The sequence below is a fragment of the Megalobrama amblycephala genome, linkage group LG7 (assembly GCF_018812025.1).
Source record: "Megalobrama amblycephala isolate DHTTF-2021 linkage group LG7, ASM1881202v1, whole genome shotgun sequence".
In the NCBI taxonomy this organism is placed as follows: domain Eukaryota; kingdom Metazoa; phylum Chordata; class Actinopteri; order Cypriniformes; family Xenocyprididae; genus Megalobrama; species Megalobrama amblycephala.
In genome coordinates this window covers 50,965,659-50,989,376 of record NC_063050.1, presented here as the reverse complement: position 1 = coordinate 50,989,376, position 23,718 = coordinate 50,965,659, and the positions used below count along the sequence as shown (strand labels likewise).

Sequence of the window (23,718 nt, the reverse complement as noted above, 5' to 3'; positions counted from 1 at the left end):
AGATACAGTTCTTTCTCTCATTTCATATTTGATCGACCTTTTGTTGCTCTCACAATGCATTTATTTCCACCTAACATCTTTCTCTCTTCATCCACGGGTTAATTAAACTGAAATTATCTCCAGATATATGCAAACACTTTAATGCCAAATTTCCTAATCAGCAAGATTTCCAAATAGGTCCATTAGACCCTAATAACTTCAGCGCAGCCCTCCGTAGCTTAATTGGTAGAGGATGAATTAGTACTAATCAGCTGGAGTAATTATCAGTAATGTTAGGTAAGTATGTTCACTCAGTCATCATTATGAATTTGAAGCTATAGGACTGTACAAACACAACCAACACGAAACCGCTTCACCGAGGGATGTCAAAACTGAAGTCATCATCCGTCATAAACCAAAACACCATTTTATTTACAAAAAAAACATACAATATTTGATTTCGAACAATAAGGTACCAAAATGTCATAACCATTCTTAACTGATGTCATAACCATTTTATTTACCGCAAAATTTGGCACTATAACATCTAGATTCAGTTTCAGTTATGGCGTATGTATAGTGGCAACACACATTTCTTTCCATTTAATACAACATTTGCCCAGCTTTAAAAATAAAAACCACACAGCAATAATAAGGTATCAAAACAACAACAAAACATTGTGTTGTCATCCATGTTATTTGATTTCACAAGTTATGCAGACAAGCATCTTGATTTTTATAAAAATATAAGGGGGGAAAAATGACAAATAAAGGCTAAATAATAAAAATTTGCACAATATTTTATCTCTTTTGTTAAGTTGCATAATAAATGGACAAAAAAATCCTTTAACAGCTGTTTATAAAGAAAAACAAGTATAAAAAAGATTAAATTAAAACAAAGTAAAATAAAAAATAAACACAAAGATAGATTTTCCAAAAACATTGAATAAAAAATGTGATATAAAAATATTATAGAAATTAATTTTTCAGTGACAAGACTAAAGATTGAACACCGACTGAATATCCATAGTTGATAGAGTAGCATATGTGTACAAGATAAAAAAACTTCATGCATTCTGCATGTTCTCATGTCCAGTTTCAATCTGGCCATTTTACTGCAAACCACTTTACTCGGGCATTAAATATGCAAAAACTGAACACAAAGCAGGTGCAAAAATTCATTATGTTCGTTTTTTAAGTTGGTTCTTGAGGGATCCTGTTTTGACTGGTAATGTGTCTTCTAACTATAATAAACAGATAATTTTACAAACCGAGGACATCAGGAGGTCTTGCTTTTAAAGCACTGATCAAACAAAGAAAGAAAGCTCTGTGAATAGAGAGTTGTACTGCACCTAGGGGGCAGCGTTTCACATCGCAGCACTACGATAAACCTGCCGAAATGGAAAACAAACACCAGGAATGTTAAAATCTCAAACCTAAGATAAAAGGAGAGATGTGACAAAAGTCAAAACAGTTGTTGGAGACTTTGATATCGGATCAGACATTTGTGTAACCTTGCCCGTTTCTTTGTTTTTGGGTCTCAGAGTAGTTTAACAAAAACGAATCAAGGAGAGAGGTGATTGAAAGAGAAAATTACCCTTAAAACATTGCACGAAAAAACACTTTAGGATCGATTCATAGAATAAAAAACACAAAAAGTTAATGTATGAGTGCTGTAGGACGACAAGGTTACTGCAAAGGCAATAAAATGCAATAAAAATCTAACAAATATACACCTATATGCATTTCTTCAACCACCAAATAAGTAAACTGATGGCAAATTTCTTCACATTTAAAAACTTCTCACCCGAGCTAGCATAAGGCACCCAACAAACAAACAACACTCAATCTGACATTTTAGGATAATTAGAGACTACCAAGGATGTCATCAACAAAACGAAAGGTACAACTAGGGGTTAAATGGCCACACTAACCACAGCGGACCATCATATACACATTTGTGTGGTGTCATGAATTAAATACATGCAAAGCGTACATATATACAAACCCTAAACGCTTCTTAAAGCTGTACAATTCAAACTCAACTGACTGTGGTGTAAAATGGAGTTGATGTCCAGAACTGAGCAATACTCACATCCCATCATGGTAATTAAGAGGAAAAATGGCTGACATCCAAAAAAGAAATCACAAAGTTTACTTAACTAGTTCACTTTGGAGTAATCGATGGCTATGTCAAGCCAATTTTATTTGCTTTTTCTTCTCATAAGTCTAAGAAAACGAATTAGATTGTTCCTTCTGTGTCTCCTTAAATGGACAAAATTACCTGCTTCATAAAACCTCTTGCTCTTTCAGCACAAACCTACTTCCTCCTCCTCTTCTAGACGGCTCCGATTGGGTTTTTCTGCCTGGGATCTTGGTATTGTTCATCTCCGTATGGCCTGTAGCGATCAGGACTGGCTGTCCGATAGTTCCCCTGGTTTAGCGTTTCATATCGCGGTGGTCCTCTACCACCTGGGTTCGACGAGGGAGGGACATCCTGCCTCATGGGACCCCTCTGTTGCACTGGAGGTGAAGGGTAGTCCGCGCCCGTGGCCTCCATGGGTCTGGGTACGGGCAACCGGGGAGAACGTGAAGGGTGGTTGTCTCGATGTGTCTCGTAGATGGGGTTCGGGAAATGGACGAGGTCTCTCTGGCTGGACCAGTTCTGGTTCGGGTAGTCCTCCACGGGCATCCTCCTGGAAAACCAAGACCATGGTTAAATATATCTGCGAGCAGCAATTAATGCGGTTCAAGAGCTTTAAGGCCTTAAGCACATGCATAAAAAAGGTATTAAGTTTTATTTAGCAAGCCTGTAACCACCTAGATCAAAGATGGAAAAGAACATTTATGGACAAAACAGGCAATTTACTAAGGAAATAGCTTTTTAAAAACCTAGGAATACCTGAAATACCTCCAAAATACCCCCAAAACTTCACAGAGTGACAATCAAATCTGAGACATATGTTTTGTTCATCTTGGATTCCAATGATATAAGACACTTGAGACTGTTTAGGAGTTATGAGCCATTACATACTTTTCACCACTGTAGCGCCACCATTAGGCCAAACGGGGAGAGCATTGGTCACGTTGTAGACAGTGTGAGTACTACCAGCCCTCAAAGTTTCAACTCTCTACGTCTTACGGTTTGGTTTGCCCGATCACTTTTAGGCGAGAATGCTGATCCTTGGAAATTTTAACAATTACAATAAGGTTTCAGAGCTAAGCGCTTGAACCGCTAATAAAAAATGCCTAAAAAAAGGCTGTAAAAATAAAACTTTAGGGTTTTCGCACTTTACGCTTGAACTACTGATTACATAATATATAGCAAGCCTGTAAACACATACATCAGAGAGGAAAAAGACCACTTTCTGCACTTTCAGGTCATTTTTCATGGTAATGTTTTTTTTTTTTTCCTTTTTAACGTTTTAAAGGGTTATTTCACCCAAAAATGAAAATTATGTCATTAATGACTCACCCTCATGTCGTTCCAAACCCGTAAGACCTCCGTTCATCTTCGGAACACAGATTAAGATATTTTAGATTTAGTCCGAGAGCTTCTGTCCATCCATTGAAAGTGTATGTACGGTAGACTGTCCATGTCCAGAAAGGTAATAAAAACATCATCAAAGTAGTCCATGTGACATCAGTGGGTTAGTTAGAAGTTTTTGAAGCATCGCAAATACATTTTGGTCCAAAAATAACAAAAACTACGACTTTATTCAGCATTGTATTCTCTTCCGGGTCTGTTGTCAAACCGCGTTCACGACTTTGCAGTGACGCTGCTTGTGACAGTGTAGGAGCTTCTTCCATCGCTCTTAGTTCTTCGTCCGTGTATTCGGGTTCAAATAAATATGACAGAGTCTTCCTCTGTGTCGAAATCCTTAGACATGTTTGCGAAGGTTGTTTTGTTTACAGCGTGCGTCTCCCTCAGACTGTAAACGACAGGGCTGGGAATCGATTCCAAAAAGAATCGATTCCGAAGCGTTGGGAATTAAGAGTCAATTCCAAAGGCTGGAATCGATTCCATTAAGGGGAATCGACTCCTCTTTAATATTTTTTTTTTTTAACACAAACCGCAGCCTGTAGCCGATTTCATTTGTCAACACAATCACGTCACATGTAAAGAAATAAAGTTCAGACTAAATAAATGGATCCAGTCATGACACAGAGTATGGTTTAGGGTAGGGTGATTATTTCAGCATTGTGTAGGCAATCAGCGCAATGACTGACCCAATGAAATCTTTAGAATTGGTTGCTGGGTGGGGTTTGATCTTACTCGTTGTAGTTTAGGACAAGAAGAATAAATCAATCGTGTAAGACGCAGCAATGTTAGACGGTGTTGGTATTAAAAAAAAGAAAAAAGAATCGAAAATAACAGTGACAGAAACAGGAATCGGAATCAATTCCAAAAAAAACGGAATCGAACAGCCCTAGTAAACGAAGCTCGGGCAGATAACAGATAACACGTCAGCAGCGTCACTACGGAGTCGTGAACGCGGATTGACAACAGACCCAGAAGAGAATACAATGCTGAATAAAGTCGTAGTTTTTGTTATTTTTGGACCAAAATGTATTTTCGATGCTTCAAAAACTTCTAACTAACCCTCTGATGTCACATGGACTACTTTGATGATGTTTTTATTATCTTTCTGGACATGGACAGTCTACCGTACACATTTTCAATGGAGGGCTCTTGGACTAAATCTAAAATATCTTAAACTGTGTTCTGAAGATGAACGGAGGTCTTACGGGTTTGGAACGAAATGAGGGTGAGTCATTAATGACATAATTTTCATTTTTGGGTGAACTAACCCTTTAAACTGTAACAGCTCTACCTATGGTCCGATCTCTGTAAAAGTCTGCATGTTTCTTTAGAATCATATGGTGCAAATGCTCACCTATTTTCGTGAAGTTCTACGTAAATCAGACCGTTTAGGAGTTATGAGCCATTATGTACTTTTCACTGCTGTAGCGCCACCATTAGGCCGATTGGGGCGAGCCTTGGTGACACTGTAGACGGTGTGAGTTCTACCATCCCTCAAAGTTTCAAGTCTCTTATGGAAATTTCTGGGAAATTCTAATAATTACAGTAGGGTATCAGCGCTATGCGCTTGAACCGCTAATGAAGGAACTAGGATTAGTTCAGTCAAAAATCTTCATTTTTCACTTTCATTATTTACCCACTATAATGTCGTTCCATATCGGTATGTTGTCATTTATTTCTATGGGAAAAAAAACAACACATTTTGTCAAGAACAATTCATAGTCAAAATTCCAGGATATTTGAAGTCATATGACAATTTAAGTCTTTATTCAATGCCATATTTGCTGTGGAAAATTGGAAGAGAATAATGACTTATATGTTGTTCATCACAAAACTGTCATCTGACATCAGAAGATTTGAAATATACTCATAACATAATATATATGTAATATTGACTACTTATGGGCCCAGTTTTACTACCCTAGAAAAAAACATTACTGGTGTACATCTTGAGACAAAACAATAACACTGGCATATCTAGGACTAGCTTAAGCCTTGTCTGTGAAACCGGGGGTTGGTGTTTTAAGTATGTTTTTTGCCTCTTCCGGAGCTTAATAATGTGGTTAGGGTTTTGAAACTCTCAGTATTTGTTCCATGGCATAAATAAAAAAGCATATGGGTTTGTAACAACATGAAGGTGAGTAAATAATGACGATTTCCATGGTCTAACTGGAAAACAAACATAACTATGCCACTCCCCAGTGAAATTTGCCAACCAGCATGGTTCTTCTGAAGCTGGTTTATCAAAGAAGTCTTGCGGGTTAAGCTAGTTAAGAAGACTTGCAAGGAAACCAACACACTACCATGCCATGCTACATGAACTCAGCATGATCTAACTGTTGGGTTTCGGCCAGTTCTTCATGTACAGCAGAAAAAATATATCAGTCTGTCTTTTTTACAGGTTGGGTTTGCATTTACATCACAACAAATGCTCTTCAGCAGGGAATGCTGACCACTTTGTTCTGGTACAAAGAAAAGTAAACAGCATTGGGAAGGAAGGTAAACCCCAAAACTGGAATACTTAATGTGTAAACTTCCTGCAAATTAAACATTTACATTCAGTCAAAGAGAACTGATTCGCAAAAAAAGAAAAGGGGAAAAAAAAAAAAAAGAAAAAAAAGAAAAGGTTGCACTATTTACCATTTTCAAAGGAAACGTCAGTCGTGAATAATAAATGAAAAACGACAGAGTTTGTCGTACGCCGTCTGGTAAATTAAGCCAAACAAGATAAAAGCTGCGGCTACAGCAGGAGAAAAGAAATAAATAAATAAATAAAAAGCAAGACTTCTTTACAAAACTACATGAATAAATGGAGGGCATCTGCAGATTGAAGGGTAATGGATGCTATATGAAAAAACAAACTACATCATGCATTTGCATTCTTAATATTTTCAGGGTTGCGGCCTACATTACTTATCCGAGCGTGCACGGGGGAGCCGGCAACCTTTATGTCAAAGCCGGCGCTGCAGAACACGTGTGTGAAGGATTCATGCACGCAGCGCTTGATGTTTTATATAGTTCACTCTAAAGCGTGACTGTAGTCCGTTCACTATTTCACCTGTCAAAGTTAGTTACAAACACAGAAGTGTGTGGCTGTGTGTAGACTGTGCAGTGTACTGTGAGATGTGTGTGTGGTTATAATCCGTCAGCAGCGTGTGTAGTGTGTCTGTCAGCTCTGACCACCCAAGAACAAGTGAAACAGAAATACTGCAGTCTGAACCCTAAACGCAGTGTGTGTGTTCGTTTAAACGCTGGAGACAGATAAAGGCCAAACAGAGCCAGACTCAAGACTCCAGACTAATATTACTAAGAGCGGTTTCATTTTGTTCTTTCAGAGCGACCATGTCGACAGCACTCATGACACAAATGCTTCAATGAAGAGCAATTTTATGTTTACAGTAACAGTTAATCATTGCAGGTGGATTTAACAGCAGCTGGACATTAAGTTTTATAAATGTTTTTTTTTATAAATGTTTATAAATGTGTCAAGGGGAAATGAACATCATATAAAGATCACTTCAACTTAAAAGATTCGATAAGAACATAAATAACCTACTTAGAATATGAAAAAGATATATATTTGAACATGATGCATACCTCACATACAATATACTAGAAAATAATATATAAAACACACTAGCATTAATGATTTATACATCATGTATACTAGAAATCCTATTTACAACATATTTATCTTAATTACTGTAGAATGATTGATATGATTGATACTTCCTATGATATATATATATATATATATATATATATATATATATATATAGGTCGCATACATCATAATTTATGACATACTGTACCCCATGTACTCTATAATATATTAAAGCCCATTTAGTTGACAATATATGATATTTATGTTATAATATACTATAAAATTTATGACATAAGCCACTAAAATATCTGCAATGTAAATGCATGATCATCAAGGCAACAATACATGATATGTACCCCCTTTACACTAGAATATCTGATATAGACTAAAATATATGCCCTATTTAATGTGCAGTATATAATTTATACCTCATATACACTAGAATATATGACATGCCTCATTTTCACCAACATTTGAAATATAAGACAATACATAATAATAATATATACACTATTTACACTATAATATTTCATATGCATATACCTCAAACACTAAAATATATGGTACAAAGCCCATTTAGTCAACGATACATAATATATAGCCTGTTTACAATAGAATATTCAATGTAGACTGATTTATATACACAATAAATTATATATATCTCATATACACTAGAATATATGACATATAAATCACTTACACTAGAATATATAATGTATACCCCATTTAGTCTGGAATAAATTACACATACCTCATGCACACTATACCGTGACATAAATACAGTGGACTTCGAGACAAAGTTAACGTGCTAGATTAGCCATAATGAGAAACGCCGCGGGTTATAGACTGTATGCTGGCAGCTGAGGATTAAATCAGACTTACACACTGCTGCATCTCCACTGGGACGGACACAAACTCTAGCGTGAGCGACTCTCTACAGCCGTACCCTACAACTGACCCCGTGATCCAGTGACCTAAAGTAAGCCCAGAGGCTTAGGGTCACAGCTGAGCGAGCAACGGGTGTGCGTGTGTGTGTGATGGCCAGATGTGTGTAAGCGTTTGTAATTATGTGTGTGAGAGGTAGTGTATGAATAAGCACATGTGTTTGAGATCGGCGGACCAGCACGTGTGTGTATGGGCAATAGATGGAAGTGCTGTTATGGTAAAGGTCATGTTTGTGTGTGTGTTATAGCACCACATGTGCTTATTTGACCAACTGCGGGTCAAAGAGGCTTTGAATTCGTATTAATAATGCGATGGAGAGCTCAAACCTGTTTGAGAGTGAACAAATGTCTTTGAGCTTGGGGTTGTGTGTGAAGGACACTACAGCCTGCAGTAGATGGTGTGATTCAACATGCACGAGTAAAAAACAAAGTAATGACAAGTCCTGCAATCCATCTCACTCACACTAGCACCAATCAACACTCAACGCTTGAAGAAACCTGTGTGCGAGCGAGCGAGTCGTTCGCTAACATATTTTCCGTCTTACGACAAGGGAGGAATCTGTTTGCATGAGCTCCCTGCACCTGCCCAAGACGTTCGGAAGGAAATTCTTCTCTTGGCTCCTAATTTGACCTCGACTCCCGTGTCTTCCCCCAGAGACAGACGTGCACACACAATGCCAAACAGCTGGTGGGTGAGGGCGAACAAAGGAGGGTGTGTTGAATTGTAAGTAACAGGATGAACTTATGACCAGTCAATGAGTGGGAATGGATTAATGGACTGACTCAGACTAACGCCAATGTACTAAACAATAAACCACAACAAAAACAAGATCAGGAAATTACAGTTTGTACGTAGATGGATAGACAGACTAATAGACGGCCGGATGAATGGATGGATGGATGGATAGATGGAGAGACAGATAGACGGATAGATAGAGATAGATGAATAGACGGACGGACGGATGGACAGATAGACGGACAGACGGATAGATATATAGACAGATAGATGGAATGATAGATAGACAGATAGATGGATGGACGGACAGATGGGTGGATGGACAGATAGACAGACAGATCAATCGATCGATATAGATGGATGGACAGATGGATAGATTTACAGACGGATGGATGGATAGACAGATAGCTAGACAGAGAGATGGATGGACAGAGGGACAGACGGATGGATAGATTGACAGACAGACAGACAAAGAGACGGATGGACAGACAGACAGACAGATAGATAGACAGACAGACAGATGGATGGACAGATAGATCGACAGATGAATAAATAGACAGATAGATGGAGAGACAGACATATGGATTGATAGACAGACAGACAGACAGAAAGGATAGATAGATAGATAGATAGATAGATAGATAGACAGACAGACAGGTAGATGGACGGACAGGCAGACAGATGGATAGACAGACAGATCGATAGACAAATGGATAGACGGATGGACAGACGAATAGATAGATAGACAGTCAGACAGATCGACAGATAGATGGATAGACAGATGGATGGATGGATGGATGGATGGATGGACAGATGGATAGATTTACAGACGGATGGATGGATAGACAGAGATGGATTGACCGACAGACAGATAGACAGATGGACAGACAGAGAAAGACAGACAGATGGACAGACAGACAGATGAATAAATAGACAGATAGATGGAGAGACAGACAGATGGATTGATAGACAGACAGAAAGGATAGATAGATAGATAGATAGATAGATAGATAGACAGACAGACAGGTAGATGGACAGACAGGCAGACAGATGGATAGACAGACAGATCGACAGACAAATGGATAGATGGATGGACAGACGAATAGATAGACAGTCAGACAGATCGACAGATAGATGGATAGACAGATGGATGGATGGATGGATGGATGGATGGATGGATGGATGGATGGATGGATGGACAGATGGATAGATTTACAGATGGATGGATGGATAGACAGATCGACAGATGAATAAATAGACAGATAGATGGAGAGACAGACATATGGATTGATAGACAGACAGACAGACAGAAAGGATAGATAGATAGATAGATAGATAGATAGACAGACAGACAGGTAGATGGACGGACAGGCAGACAGATGGATAGACAGACAGATCGATAGACAAATGGATAGACGGATGGACAGACGAATAGATAGATAGACAGTCAGACAGATCGACAGATAGATGGATAGACAGATGGATGGATGGATGGATGGATGGATGGACAGATGGATAGATTTACAGACGGATGGATGGATAGACAGAGATGGATTGACCGACAGACAGATAGACAGATGGACAGACAGAGAAAGACAGACAGATGGACAGACAGACAGATGAATAAATAGACAGATAGATGGAGAGACAGACAGATGGATTGATAGACAGACAGACAGAAAGGATAGATAGATAGATAGATAGATAGACAGACAGGTAGATGGACAGACAGGCAGACAGATGGATAGACAGACAGATCGACAGACAAATGGATAGATGGATGGACAGACGAATAGATAGACAGTCAGACAGATCGACAGATAGATGGATAGACAGATGGATGGATGGATGGATGGATGGATGGATGGACAGATGGATAGATTTACAGACGGATGGATGGATAGACAGATAGCTAGACAGAGAGATGGATTGACCGACAGACAGATAGACAGATGGACAGACAGAGAAAGACAGACAGATGGACAGACAGACAAACAGACAGATAGACAGACAGACGGACAGATGGATGGATGGACAGAGATAGATCGACAGATGAATAAATAGACAGATAGATGGAGAGACAGACAGATGGATTGATAGACAGACAGACAGACAGACAGAAAGGAAAGATAGACAGACAGGTAGATGGACGGACAGGCAGACAGATGGATAGATAGACAGATCGATAGACAAATGGATAGATGGATGGACAGACGAATAGGTAGATAGACAGTCAGACAGATCGACAGATAGATGGATGGATGGACAGTTAGATGGATGGACAGACAGATAAATGGATAGAGAGACAGATGGATGGATTGACAGACAGACAGATGGACAGATAGACATAAATGGAGGGATAGATGGATGATGGACAGACAGACAGAGATAGACAGATTGATGGACAGATAGACGGATGGACAGAAAGACAGACATATAGATAGATGGATGATGGATAGACAGATGGATGGATTGATAGACAGACATAGACAGATGGACAGACAGATAGACAGACAAACAGATGGATAGACAGACAGATCGATAGACAATTGGATAGACGGATGGACAGACGAATAGATAGATAGATAGACAGACAGACAGATCGATAGATAGATGGATGACAGATGGATGGATGAATGGATGGATGGATGAATGGATGGATGATAGATAGACAGTTAGATGGATGGACAGACAAATAAATGGATAGATAGACAGATAGATGAATGGACGGACGGACAGACGGATGGATTGACAGATAGACAGATGGACAGACAGACGGACAGATAGATAAATGGATAGAGAGACAGATAGATGGATGGATGGATTGACAGAGACAGATAAATGGAGGGATGGACAGACAGACAGAGATAGATTGATGGACAGATAGACGGATGGACAGAAAGACAGACAGATAGATAGACAGACGGATGGACAGACAGACAGAGATAGATTGATGGACAGACGGATAGATAGACAAATAGATGGATGGATAGAGAGAGACAGATGGATGGATGGATTGACAGAGACAGATAAATGGAGAGATAGATGGATGGATGGACAGACGGATAGATAGACAGATTGATAGACGGACAGATAGACGGATGGACAGAAAGACAGAAGGATAGATAGATGGATGATGGATAGACGGATGGATGGATTGATAGACAGACGGATATAGACAGACCGACAGATAGATATACAGATCTGGCAGATATACAATCTGAATGAATAGACAAACAGAAAATCCATCTCAGTGAATAGACAGATATATAGACATATAGACAGAGAGATAATTTGTCTGACTGAATAGACAGACATAAATGGACACAGAGATACATATAGACAGACAGATAGATATACAGGCAGATACTGTGTCTATGTCACATTATATAAATCTATAGCCAATTATTTGTAGAACTGGTTAGATATATTTCATCTATGGCACTAGTTCCAGACATTAAAGCCGTAGGGAAAACAGGAGCTGATGGAGGCAGAACACAAAATAAGAGTTTCATTTCCAAACACTGATTTCATTACGGCTCTGTGTTTCAAGGCAAACAATGTTAAAGCAGAACACAGTCACTGCGCTTTATTTACTTGGAAGCAAAGCGGCAGCCACGGCCAAAACGCAATATAAAGCAGAGAGAGATGTCATGAGAGAACGAAAAGAAGTAACAGTGGTTTCTGTTGCCAAGATGAATGAACAAAGAGAAGCACACTCCTTCCTGATAATCTGAATCAAAACATCCTTTTCACAGAGCCAGAACCTCACCATCTTAAATAAACAAATACTTCTTAATCGCAATTTCTCTGCGTGTTCTTGAATGTTTTCAGGAGTGCTGCTTTTTGTGGCATTCGTACAACTGGTGGCTTTTTCGACGGCTTTGTTGTCTGTTCCAGCTACATGGAGCCTTTCCTTTAATTTCAGTAATCTGGTTTCGGAAAACCAAAATGAGCTCATTTTAAACACATGCTGAGATGGAAAGATCCAAACTGTACTCAGTGAAGTCCATTCTCAACCTGTCTGCAGACAACCGTGGTGTTGTGTAACCTCCTGCCTCTGGCTGATCTTTATCCAATCAAATGCAGGCTCAAGACTCAGGCTGATTAGCCGGCGAGACTGCTGGGATAGAGCTCTTCACCCTAATCCACCTCCCGCTGAGGTTAAACGCTAACGGAAATGATTCTTTTGTATGCAAATGCAATGACCTAAGACGCAAAGCATTTCTAAAGTTTATTACCATTTTCTCACATAGTGATGAGGTTTATGTGAGGGTTATATGAGAAAGCTCCTTCTACTAAGATTAGTAAAACAAACCTGTTGGTAGCCAAATGTGGACGAGTTTATATAGTTCAGGAGAAAATATTATTTTATAATGAAATGAAAGGCTAGACAGTATAATACAACACAACACAACAACACAGCACAACTTAATTTAATGCAGCAGAGTGTAACAAAAAAAAACAAACACTAAATTTTGCACTATCTATCTATCTATCTATCTATCTATCTATCTATCTATCTATCTATCTATCTATGATTTATATAGCGTTATGCTGTATTACATTATATGACAAAAACGATGCAAAGAGTTTGAAACCTTTAAAGGGGTGGTTGATTATGATTTCACTTTTTAACTTTAGTTAGTGTGTAATGTTGCTGTTTGATCATAAACAACATCTGCAAAGTTACAACACTCAAAGTTCAATGCAAAGGGAGATATTTTCTTTTACAGAAATCGCTTTTTAAGGACCACAACAAACGGCTGGTAGGGACTACAGTACAACGAGTTTCATTGTTGTAGGTTCTCGGGGGCGAGACATCACAAACCCTAAAATTTACATAAACCCTGCCCCCGAGAACACACAACAAAGGGGGTGAGGCCATGTTGGGCTGCTTTAGAGAAGAGGAAGAGTTGTTGTAGTAGAGTGTTGTTGTCATGCTGTAATTTTCTGCCGGACTGCTTCACAAACGAGGGTCAATTCAATGCTGGATTTGCACAAAAGATTAACATGACGGCACATGCTAGTGGATGAGTTAAATCAACTCCACAGCAACTACATAAATTTATGCACTAACCATTCAGAAACGTCCAGTTTCATTCTAAAAGTTGTAACTTCTTCCTGAGTCTCTCCATCAGTGTCGACTCCGGTTTGAACAATGGTTACCGTTACTGACAATCCTCATTTTGGCTGCATGAGATTCTCCAGCTTTGTTGTTGTTGAGCAATCAAAGCACAAGCTGTTAAAGCTCCGCCCTCTTCTGGAAAGGGGGCCGGGAGCAGCAGCTCATTTGCATTTAAAGGGACACACACAAAAACGGTGTGTTTTTCCTCACACCCAAATAGGGGCAAAATTGACAAGCTAGAATAAATGATCTGTGGGGTATTTTGAGCTGAATCTTCATAGACTTATATTACATCTTGTGAAAGGGGCATTATAGGTCCCCTTTAAACTTTTTGAAACAAACTATGATTATTAGTTACTACTTAAGGGAATTACGCAAAATGCGGACACACTTTAGAATAGGGTCCTACAACTTCTGCCTCGATAAACTCCTAATTACTGCTTATTAATAGTTAGTTAGCTGTTAAGTTTATGTATTGGGTAGGATTAAGGGATGTAGAATAAGGTAATGCAGAATAAGGCATTAATATGTGCTTTATACGTACTAATAAAAAGCCAATATCCTAGTAATATGCATGCTAATAAGCAACTAGTTAATAGTGAGAATTGGACCCAAAACTAAAGTGTTACCCAAAAGACATTTAAAAGGAAACATTTTAAAAAGAAATGTAACAACACAGAGTGCAATTTTCACACAATGTTGCCGGCTTGCCGTTGACTAGCGCCATGGACAATATTTTCAGTTTCATTTGGGATTCAAACCAGCAACCTTCTGCTTACCAGCTCTGAACTTTAACCACTACACCACATCGCCCAGCCTCAGGCCTCCGTGCGGCTGCTGAAAACTGACTGATTGTGTGTGACTGCTGCATTATGGCTCCTACAGAGGAACACAGTATAAAATTGCTCTCTGTGACAAGAGTGATGTGACATACTGTTGGAAGTGATCGGTTTCAGCCTTAAGGAACTTTTCCAAAAGACAGAAACAAGCACTTTTGCTTCTACTGAGTCACACATACACACACTGGGAGAGAGAGAGAGGGAAACGGTGCACAGGGAAATATATGCTAATGTAACAGAGCGCAGTCATTTGAAAGGAAATGGGCCTGAATGAGCACCCCGAGGGAACCACAGCACAAAGTTCAACCCTGAAAAATGTATTTCATTTCATTTAAATAGTCCGCTCTTATGAATACAGCGGGGCTTCGGGGAGAGCTGGGAGCCGCAGGAGGGCTGAGGTGGGAGTTTATTTTGGGGGGAAAATATCAAAACAAGATGTGGAGCCTGCGAAAAGTCAAAACAAATGATTTTATAAATAAGGAAAACTTTGTCCAACTTGCTCTGATGACTCATTTGTAGGTGTTTTACAGGTCTAAGTTCTAGAAAATATGCTTTGATGTGGCTTTGGGTGGATTTCAAAATGACTACGAGGTCCAAATCTACGTAAATTGCATGGCTTAACTAAAGATTATGGTAGTACCATGGTACAGTACTAGCATATACCAATTTACTGAATGATTGTCATATTTACTACCAACCCTACTAAGATACTTCAAAGAATTGCATGATTTAGCTATGGTCCATGTACACAAAAACAACAAAATAGATGTGATACATGTCCAGAAAAAAAACAACAACAAACAAACATGGTAATATCATGGTACTTGTTGTAATAAAACAGGTATCTCTTAGCATTTAGGTGCAGAAGATCTCAAAATGCTGTTTTAACGAACTAACTTTCTTAGCAAGATTCTCTTCAAAGTCCACCATGAAAAGAAAATTAAATGAAGAAAACAGTTAATATGGTAGCTCTTTATTTTATAGTCCTGTTCTGCAAGTACATACTATGTACTTATTATAGCATTTACAATAATTGGGTTATAACAAGGTACTAACCCTGAACCTACCCCTAAAGCTAACCTTAACCCATGTAGTTACCTTATATTACCAGTACTTTCTAAGGTAAGTACACTGTAAGTTCACTGTTAGTACATGTACTGTGAAATAAAGTGTAACCGTTAATGCTAATGTCTGTTTCTGGGGATTAGCAGCATCGTCAACAATGCAACATTTTTCTTTTTGCATTCGGAATCAATTTCAAACACATTTTGAAAACATATTTGCAACGATAGTAGGTTCGTGTACTTGAGTATGTTTTTGGCCTTAAAATGATAGTTCATCCAAAAAATGAAAATTCTGTTATCATTTACTTACTCTCATGTTGTTTCAAAACTTTATGTATGCGTCTCAATCAGCTCCCAGGCTCCCTAGGCTGTGAATCAGTATATCGTGTACACTAATTCGGGCACTATTTCCGGCGACATGACGTTTTTGTTGTACAACATCAGTACATCATGATAAATACTTTGTTACACATAACTGCAACATTTCAGCTGTAAACAAACTATAAATATTAGCTAGATTTTGTTCACTACCTGTCTAGCGATGTATGTTTATGCTGGAATATAATTAAAGGTGCCGTAGAACGTCTTTTTAAAAGATGTAATATAAGTCTAAGGTGTCCCCTGAATGTGTCTGTGCAGTTTCAGCTCAAAATACCCATAGATTTTTTTAATTAATTTTTTTAACTGCCTATTTTGGGGCATCATTAAATATGAGCCGATTCAGGCTGCGGCCCCTTTAAATGCTCACGCTTCCCGCCCCCGGAGCTCGCGCTTGCCTTAAACAGCATAAACAAAGTTCACACAGCTAATATAACCCTCAAAATGGATCTTTACAAAGTGTTCGTCATGCAGCATGTCTAATCGTGTAAGTATGGTATTTATTTGGATGTTTACATTTGATTCTGAATGAGTTTGATAGTGCTCCGTGGCTAAAGCTAACATTACACACTGTTTGAAGTTGTGTTTATGAATTATACAGACTGCAAGTGTTTAAAAAATTAAAATAACGACAGTCTTGTCTCCATGAATACAGTAAGAAACGATGGTAACTTTAACCACATTTAACAGTACATTGGCAACATGCTAACGAAACATTTAGAAAGACAATTTACAAATATCACTAAAAATATCATGTTATCATGGATCATGTCAGTTATTATTGCTCCATCTGCCATTTTTCGCTGTTGTCCTTGCTTGCTTACCTAGTCTGATGATTCAGCTGTGCACAGATCCAGACGTTACTGGCTGCCCTTGTGTAATGCCTTGAACATGAGCTGGCATATGCAAATATTGGGGTCATACATATTAATGATCCCGACTGTTACGTAACAGTCGGTGTTATGTTGAGTTTCACCTGTTCGTCGGAGGTCTTTTAAACAAATGAGATTTATATAAGAAGGAGGAAACAATGGAGTTTGAGACTCACTGTATGTCATTTCCATGTACTGAACTCTTGTTATTCCAAGATAAATTCAATTTGTAATTCTAGGGCACCTTTAAATAACTGTTTGATTTTTCAAAACACCTATCTCATGTGTCACATGATTTTTGTTTTACACATCAGAGTTTAGGGAACATAGTAAGCATCGATGCTCCCTGGTTTACATGGTGCATTGTGGGATGTCTTAGGGAGTCAATGTTGGAAAAAATATTGGATAATGGCACAATCTTTGTTTATGGGGGAAAAACAAAATGAAAAACTTACAAAATATTGTTTGATTGTTTGCAAACAACAAGAAAACAAGAATTCTCCAAGTCCTCCATGAATTTTGCTGCATCAATCATGTCATCTCGCTTTAAAAATATCAAAATTATAATGTGAGTTAAGTATTCAAATATGGCTTTAATTGCCTTTTAATGTCACACAAAACCATTTTGCTTACACTATGACCTACTCATAATCAGACACCACAGTTGAGCCACGTCATATCTGCGTATGTTCCTGAAGGAAATGATTGAAGCACTTAAGATCCCGGGATGTGAGCCAGGATAGCATTCCCAGCTTCCTGTCTGGATCCCAGTCCTTTGGGAGCAGATCAGGTGAATATTCCGGGATGAGAAAAGCTCTCGGAAGGCAAACACTCAAGATTTAATTAGGGAGCTGAAAGAGGATTAAACTGAGTGTGTGTGTGAAGGAAGTCCCTCCACCTTCCTCCGTCTTGTTTTGTTGACTCTACGGATCCAACGGTGCCACATATGTCCAGCATATGGTACAAGAGCACACAATCCTGAGTACAAGTGAAAATACACACGCAAACACAGGCTTACCTGGGCACGGAGGCATACAGACGATCGGTGTCGTTGTATCTCGGAGCCATTCGTGGATCAGGCCCTCTGATCTGCAAAGCACAGAAAAATCACATAAGATTATGTGTCCCAATCAGATAATGTGACATGTGATTTTTAAAGGTGAAGAGCATCATTTCTATGCACAAGCATCTCGCAATGGAATTACAAAGACGTGAGATCACAAAAAAGCAGACAACACATACAAACCATGTATATATAAATATTTTTTTCCCCTCTGTTTTTTAACATCAGAATGTGAACACATACATACAGGACATAAGCACATTTAATATTCCGCCATAAAGTTAAAAAAGAGGTGATTTACAGTAAGATTTAGTAAGAAGTGAGAAAAGTAGAGTCTCTAAATCAAAACTGCAACAAAAACAGTAATATTATTTGTAATTTCAGTTTAAAATAACTGTTTTCTATTGCAAGATGTGATGATAGGTTTTGCCTAAAATGTTTATGACTTTCAACCAATTAAAGAACACAGTTTAAGATGTTTCTTTAGTGTTCACACCTGATGAACTTAACCAGATTTGAAACCAGTTTGAAGTCTGACACAATACCTATGACAAGTTGCAGTGTCTATCGAGTGTACAGTACAATCTGGACTTTTTTTGTTGCTTCAAACTCTGCCAGACTTAAAATATTAAAAGCTTGAGAGTTGTAGTGTGAATTGAGGCCGGAACATATAATGGAGATACACATCATATCCATATGACAACTATAAATCAGGAAGAGGGAGAGAGAAAAAAATATATACAATAGAGATAAATAACTGATTTAGTGAAGAAAAGAGATCAGTGTCTAGAGAGAATCTCTTCAACAAGACAATTTTCCTCACCCTTTGGATGTAATATTACCCCCCCCCCCCCCCTTCAAAAAAAAAAAAATTTAATATGTGCAGAATTTATGAATTATATAACTACCTTGTTTAAAGCTATAATTACCATCAGCATGAGCTGTTAACCCGTTAAGTAAGCACGACCCATAAAGTGCAGAGAAAGAAAATAAGGCAGTGACAAATATGTTACTTAATATTCAATGTCTCTGTAAACAAAGAGGAAAATTGGATGCATTATTTTCCCATTACGTCTCTTATGGTTTTGTTATGATTACAATGAATTATTAAAGCTTATTTCTCCTTATGTGACTATTCCAAAACTTTGAAAGCTTGTATAAGAGAAATAACAGGAGTTCGCCGCACATCGCAGGGTTTAACAGTAGTCTCATATGACCGAAGTGGGATTGTGGGAGTGCTGCGTGTGGCAGCTCCTGACAGATGAAGGTTAGAGGCATTATGTAAAGAAGGGCAGCTCATTTCTGGGGACTATGTGAGGAAAATGGTGGCATTTGTCTCAATGAGGCGTTTATAAGTGCACGTCCTCCCGCGTGTAATGGCGGCCCTGAGCTCTACCCTGCATGCTAAGTGTGATCTTTAAACACAAAGGTGTCTCGCAGGGATCGAATGTCACCGAGAGTAAGAGAGAGGGAGATGGCGACGCGCACACGCCGTAAAGGTCAAATTTAGAGAAGCGAGAGATGATTGTGGGAATGATAGACTGCTGTGCACGCCAAATGATCAAAACGATATACGATTCCTCGCTTTCCTCTGTTCCTGTCATTCTTTCTTCCGTCTATTCTGACCATACAGGTGATCAGTCATGCCTATTGTCACAGATGGAAGCATTTATACTACTTCTTCACTCTCCAGCTTCTCTTTTTCCTCACAGATGAGATACTAGTTTTGGGAGCAATGATCTAGGGTTGTGTGCATGTGTGGTTAATACAAGATCTTTACCAAAAATGGATGCACCTCTTGATGGAAGTAAATGTTGTGATGTTATTTCCATAAAGAAGTGCATCAATTTTTGCTCAACATCTTGTATTGTCAATGCAAGAGGTGAGCACTCTGTAAAGTCTCCTGCAGCACATCCCAAACACTTTCAATGAATTTAAGGTCTGGACTCAGAGGTGCCTATTCATGTGTGAAAATGATTCTTCATGCTCCCTCCCAACCATTCTTTCACAATTTGAGCCTGATGAATCTTGGCTTTGTCATCCTGGAATATGGCCATGATGTGCCTTTATACATGGTTGTTAAAGAAATGAAAAGCTACACACTCCATCTATTAGGGTTAGAAAAACTAAAAAAAATAAAAAGGTCAAACCAATTACTGGTATCTACTTTGAAACCTTTCAATAAAAATGCAATATTCCTGTCGCCCTACAAAGCATCAACACACTTTGTGACGTAGACTGACTTCAAGTCAATACAATGCAACTTGTATTAAATGGTGAAAACAACTCATCAAATAGCTTACGGTGTCATGTTGAGTGTTCAGAGACTGCCTGACTGCACACATTGATTTGAAGGCTGCACGCAATTTCCGTAAATCAAAGTGCTCAGATTTCTATCAATCTATTAAAAAACGAAAACTTAAGTGCTTTTAACTAGTCGTTAGGGCTGCTTGATTATGGTAGAGATTATTTTGGTCAATATTGAAATCACGAGTATTTAAGATTATTGGTGGGCGATATGCTCAAAGACTTATTTCATGATAAGTAATTTTAGATATCAGTAAAATGTCATAATTATCGATAGGCTACTTTAACAAAAACTAAAAACTAGGTTAACTAATGTAGAAGACAAGTAAACAAAGAAACTAATTACAAACTAAATGGACCAATAAATACAACAGAACAAAAATACAAATTAAGAAAGATGAACTAACAGTGGTATCCAGATAAGTAATAGCCTACAACAGAAACTGAAATAAGTAATCAAATTTAAAACAAATTTTATTGTTTGATTAACATTAATGGCAGACTAAAGCAGTAATATTAGGCTGCTGTCACTTTAAGACTGAATGCACGGATCCAATATACTGTTACGCATGCGCTTTCCTTCATACGTGGATACTTTCCAAAATGGCATTTCAACTATTTTTGTGTGTAGACTATTTGACCTTTTAGGCACAAATCTGAAACCCACAGTATACTTTGCTTATGTGCGTTCGGCACAACTTCCATAATATTTTCAACGGCTACCGTCAACTGTTTGGTTACCTACATTCTTCAAAATATCTTCCTCTGTGTTCAGCAGAAGAAAGAAAAACATACAGATTTGGAAAAACTTGAGGGTGGGTAAATGATGACAGAATTTTCATTTTTGGGTGAACTATGCCTTTAAGCAATAAAATCGCTGGATGTTAGTGCGATAAAACACTACTTAGTTGCTTCCATAGGGCCGGTTATTACAAAACACGAGAGACTCCGGCGACTTTGGATCTTCCACATTACCCATGTGTTTCTCTTCACTGCCCACAGATGTTATCTTGGGCACAGGCGATTGATCTTCACTGGGTAATTAGCATTTTAGGCAGAAAGGACAAGACGCGGGCCTGCTGCCAGACGCTCGACTCCAATGGAGAGAGAATTTGAAACTTTGCCACGGCAGGCTTGGTGGTCTGGGCGAGTTTTACCCTGTGGGGTCAAAAAGGATCAACAAAACCTGCTCAACCCTGCTAAACCTCACCAAAGGGGGACATTGGGGCACCATGGCAACCGATCTGCCAGAAACCAGTTGAATCTTTGCGGTGCTGTTATCAGATCAAAACGGCTGTGTGGACGGATGAAGGACTCGTGCGCTGCTGTGAATGCTGAGAAATGTGCACACTGCGCCGGCGAACTGGACTGAGACGGCAAACACTCGCCACAACAAACACGCAAACGTATACAAATAGGCATACGGCACTCATGCGTACAGATGCAGGGAGATCAGACGGATGTATTTGAGGAGTTTGATTAAACACAAAGACGCACATGTAGAGCATGAACAGCAAGGTCAGCTGGACTCATGGGGACTTATTCAGTCATTTTTATTTCACAAGAACAAAACAAAAAAGATATAAGCAAAGACGTTTAGCAATAAACATTTAAGATATACATAATAATTAAATGATATATAACAGTGCATAACATTTTTAACAAAATTTAAGAAAACAGTAATATTGTGAAATATGTTTTCTATTTGAATATATTTTAAAATGGAATTTATTCCTGTGATCAAAGCATCATTACTCCAGTCTTCAGTGTCACATGATCCTTCAGAAATCATTCTAATATGCTGATTTGCTGCTCAAGAAACATTTCTGATTATTATCAATGTTGAAAACAGTTGTGCTGCGTCATATTTTTGTGGAAACCATGATACTTTTTTCCCCCCAGAATTCTTTGATGAATAGAAAGTTCAAAAGAACAGCATTTATTTAAAATAGAAATCTTTTGTAACATTATAAATATATCTTTACTGTCACTTTTGATCACTTTAATGGTCCTTGCAGAAAAAAACTAAATGTGCACTATATAACTTTTTCTTGTTCAATATTAACACATTTTAAATAATGAGTCAATACACCATCAATCCTTCTTACAAAACGTGTTTTTATCTTACCCTAATTCACTATGGTAAGTCTGTTATAAGTGTTTAATATTTTAGACCGACTGGGATGTTTTTCGTGTGAAATTGCACACTTGCGTCACTCGTCCATGTGTGTCTCTTCATAGCCGTAAATAGAGAAAAGTTGCTCCACTACTTTGTATGTATGGTGTGGGAGTGGCATAGGTTAGTTGTCACAATAAGCGAGAAAGATTGACATGAAGCCGCTAAATCTCCAACTTCCAAACAGAGGAGAGTTTGCTGGCACAAAGAGAACGAGACAGAGCTCGTAATAAAACAAGAATCAACATTGGCTTTGTGTCATGTCATTGTGTACTACGTCGTGAAAGTTTGACTTGCGTCAAAGTGCTTATGTCTGTCGCACCAGAAGCTTGTTATTTTACTTTATAAAGTTTTAAATAAGGATATTTGTCTTACACAAATGGATCAATTCGCTTCAGAAGGCCTTTATTAACCCCCCGGAGCCACATGGAGTACGAGTACGCTTTATGATCGATAGATGCACTTTTTTGGACTTCAAAAACTCCCATTATAAAGCTTGGACAAGCCAGGATATTTTTATTATAACTCTGATTGTGTTTGACTGAAAGAAGACAGTCATATACACCCAGGATGGCTTGAGGGTGAGTAAAGTATGGAGTAATTTTCATTTTTGGGTGAACTAACCCTTTAAGTCTATAGGAGTGAATGTTTTAAGAGCAGTAGGCCAGGATAAACATATTCATCCACACAAAGAGCTGAAACACAACTAAAACAATGTTCTTCCGCAAAATGCATGCAGTTTTTTTTTTTTTTTTTAATCTAGAGGGCCAAAAGTTACATAGAGTACTTTATTATATATTGGACACACACACACACACACACACACACACACACACACACACACACACACACACACACACACACACACACACACACACACACACACACACAAACAAACAAACTAGGCAGGTGCCACTACCACTTTATAGTCCTCAGTAACTTTTGTTCTTTATCATTACTTTTTGTTAATTAGATTCCATTGATCTGGGCTCAGAGTCAAACTCCATTCCAGAGGGATTTGGCAGTCTGGAGTGAAATTTTGTGGTTGGACTCCAGCATGACTCAAACTTAGCATGTTTCTCAA

The 23,718-nt window shown here is 38.4% G+C and overlaps 1 protein-coding gene across 3 annotated transcripts in view; it reads right to left on the bottom strand.

The window, feature by feature from the left end:
* Positions 1 to 390: 390 nt before the first annotated feature.
* pard3ba (par-3 family cell polarity regulator beta a) overlaps positions 391 to 23,718 on the bottom strand; it is a 228,417-nt gene continuing 205,089 nt past the window's right edge. For all 3 annotated transcript variants that reach the window (XM_048198008.1, XM_048198006.1, XM_048198007.1), the window contains 2 exons: positions 18,107 to 18,177; positions 391 to 2,675 (listed from right to left, as the gene is read on the bottom strand). In XM_048198008.1, coding sequence (XP_048053965.1) covers positions 2,318 to 2,675; positions 18,107 to 18,177 — 429 coding nt within the window. In that variant the 3' untranslated portion in view covers positions 391 to 2,317. The remainder of the gene's footprint in view (positions 2,676 to 18,106; positions 18,178 to 23,718) is intronic.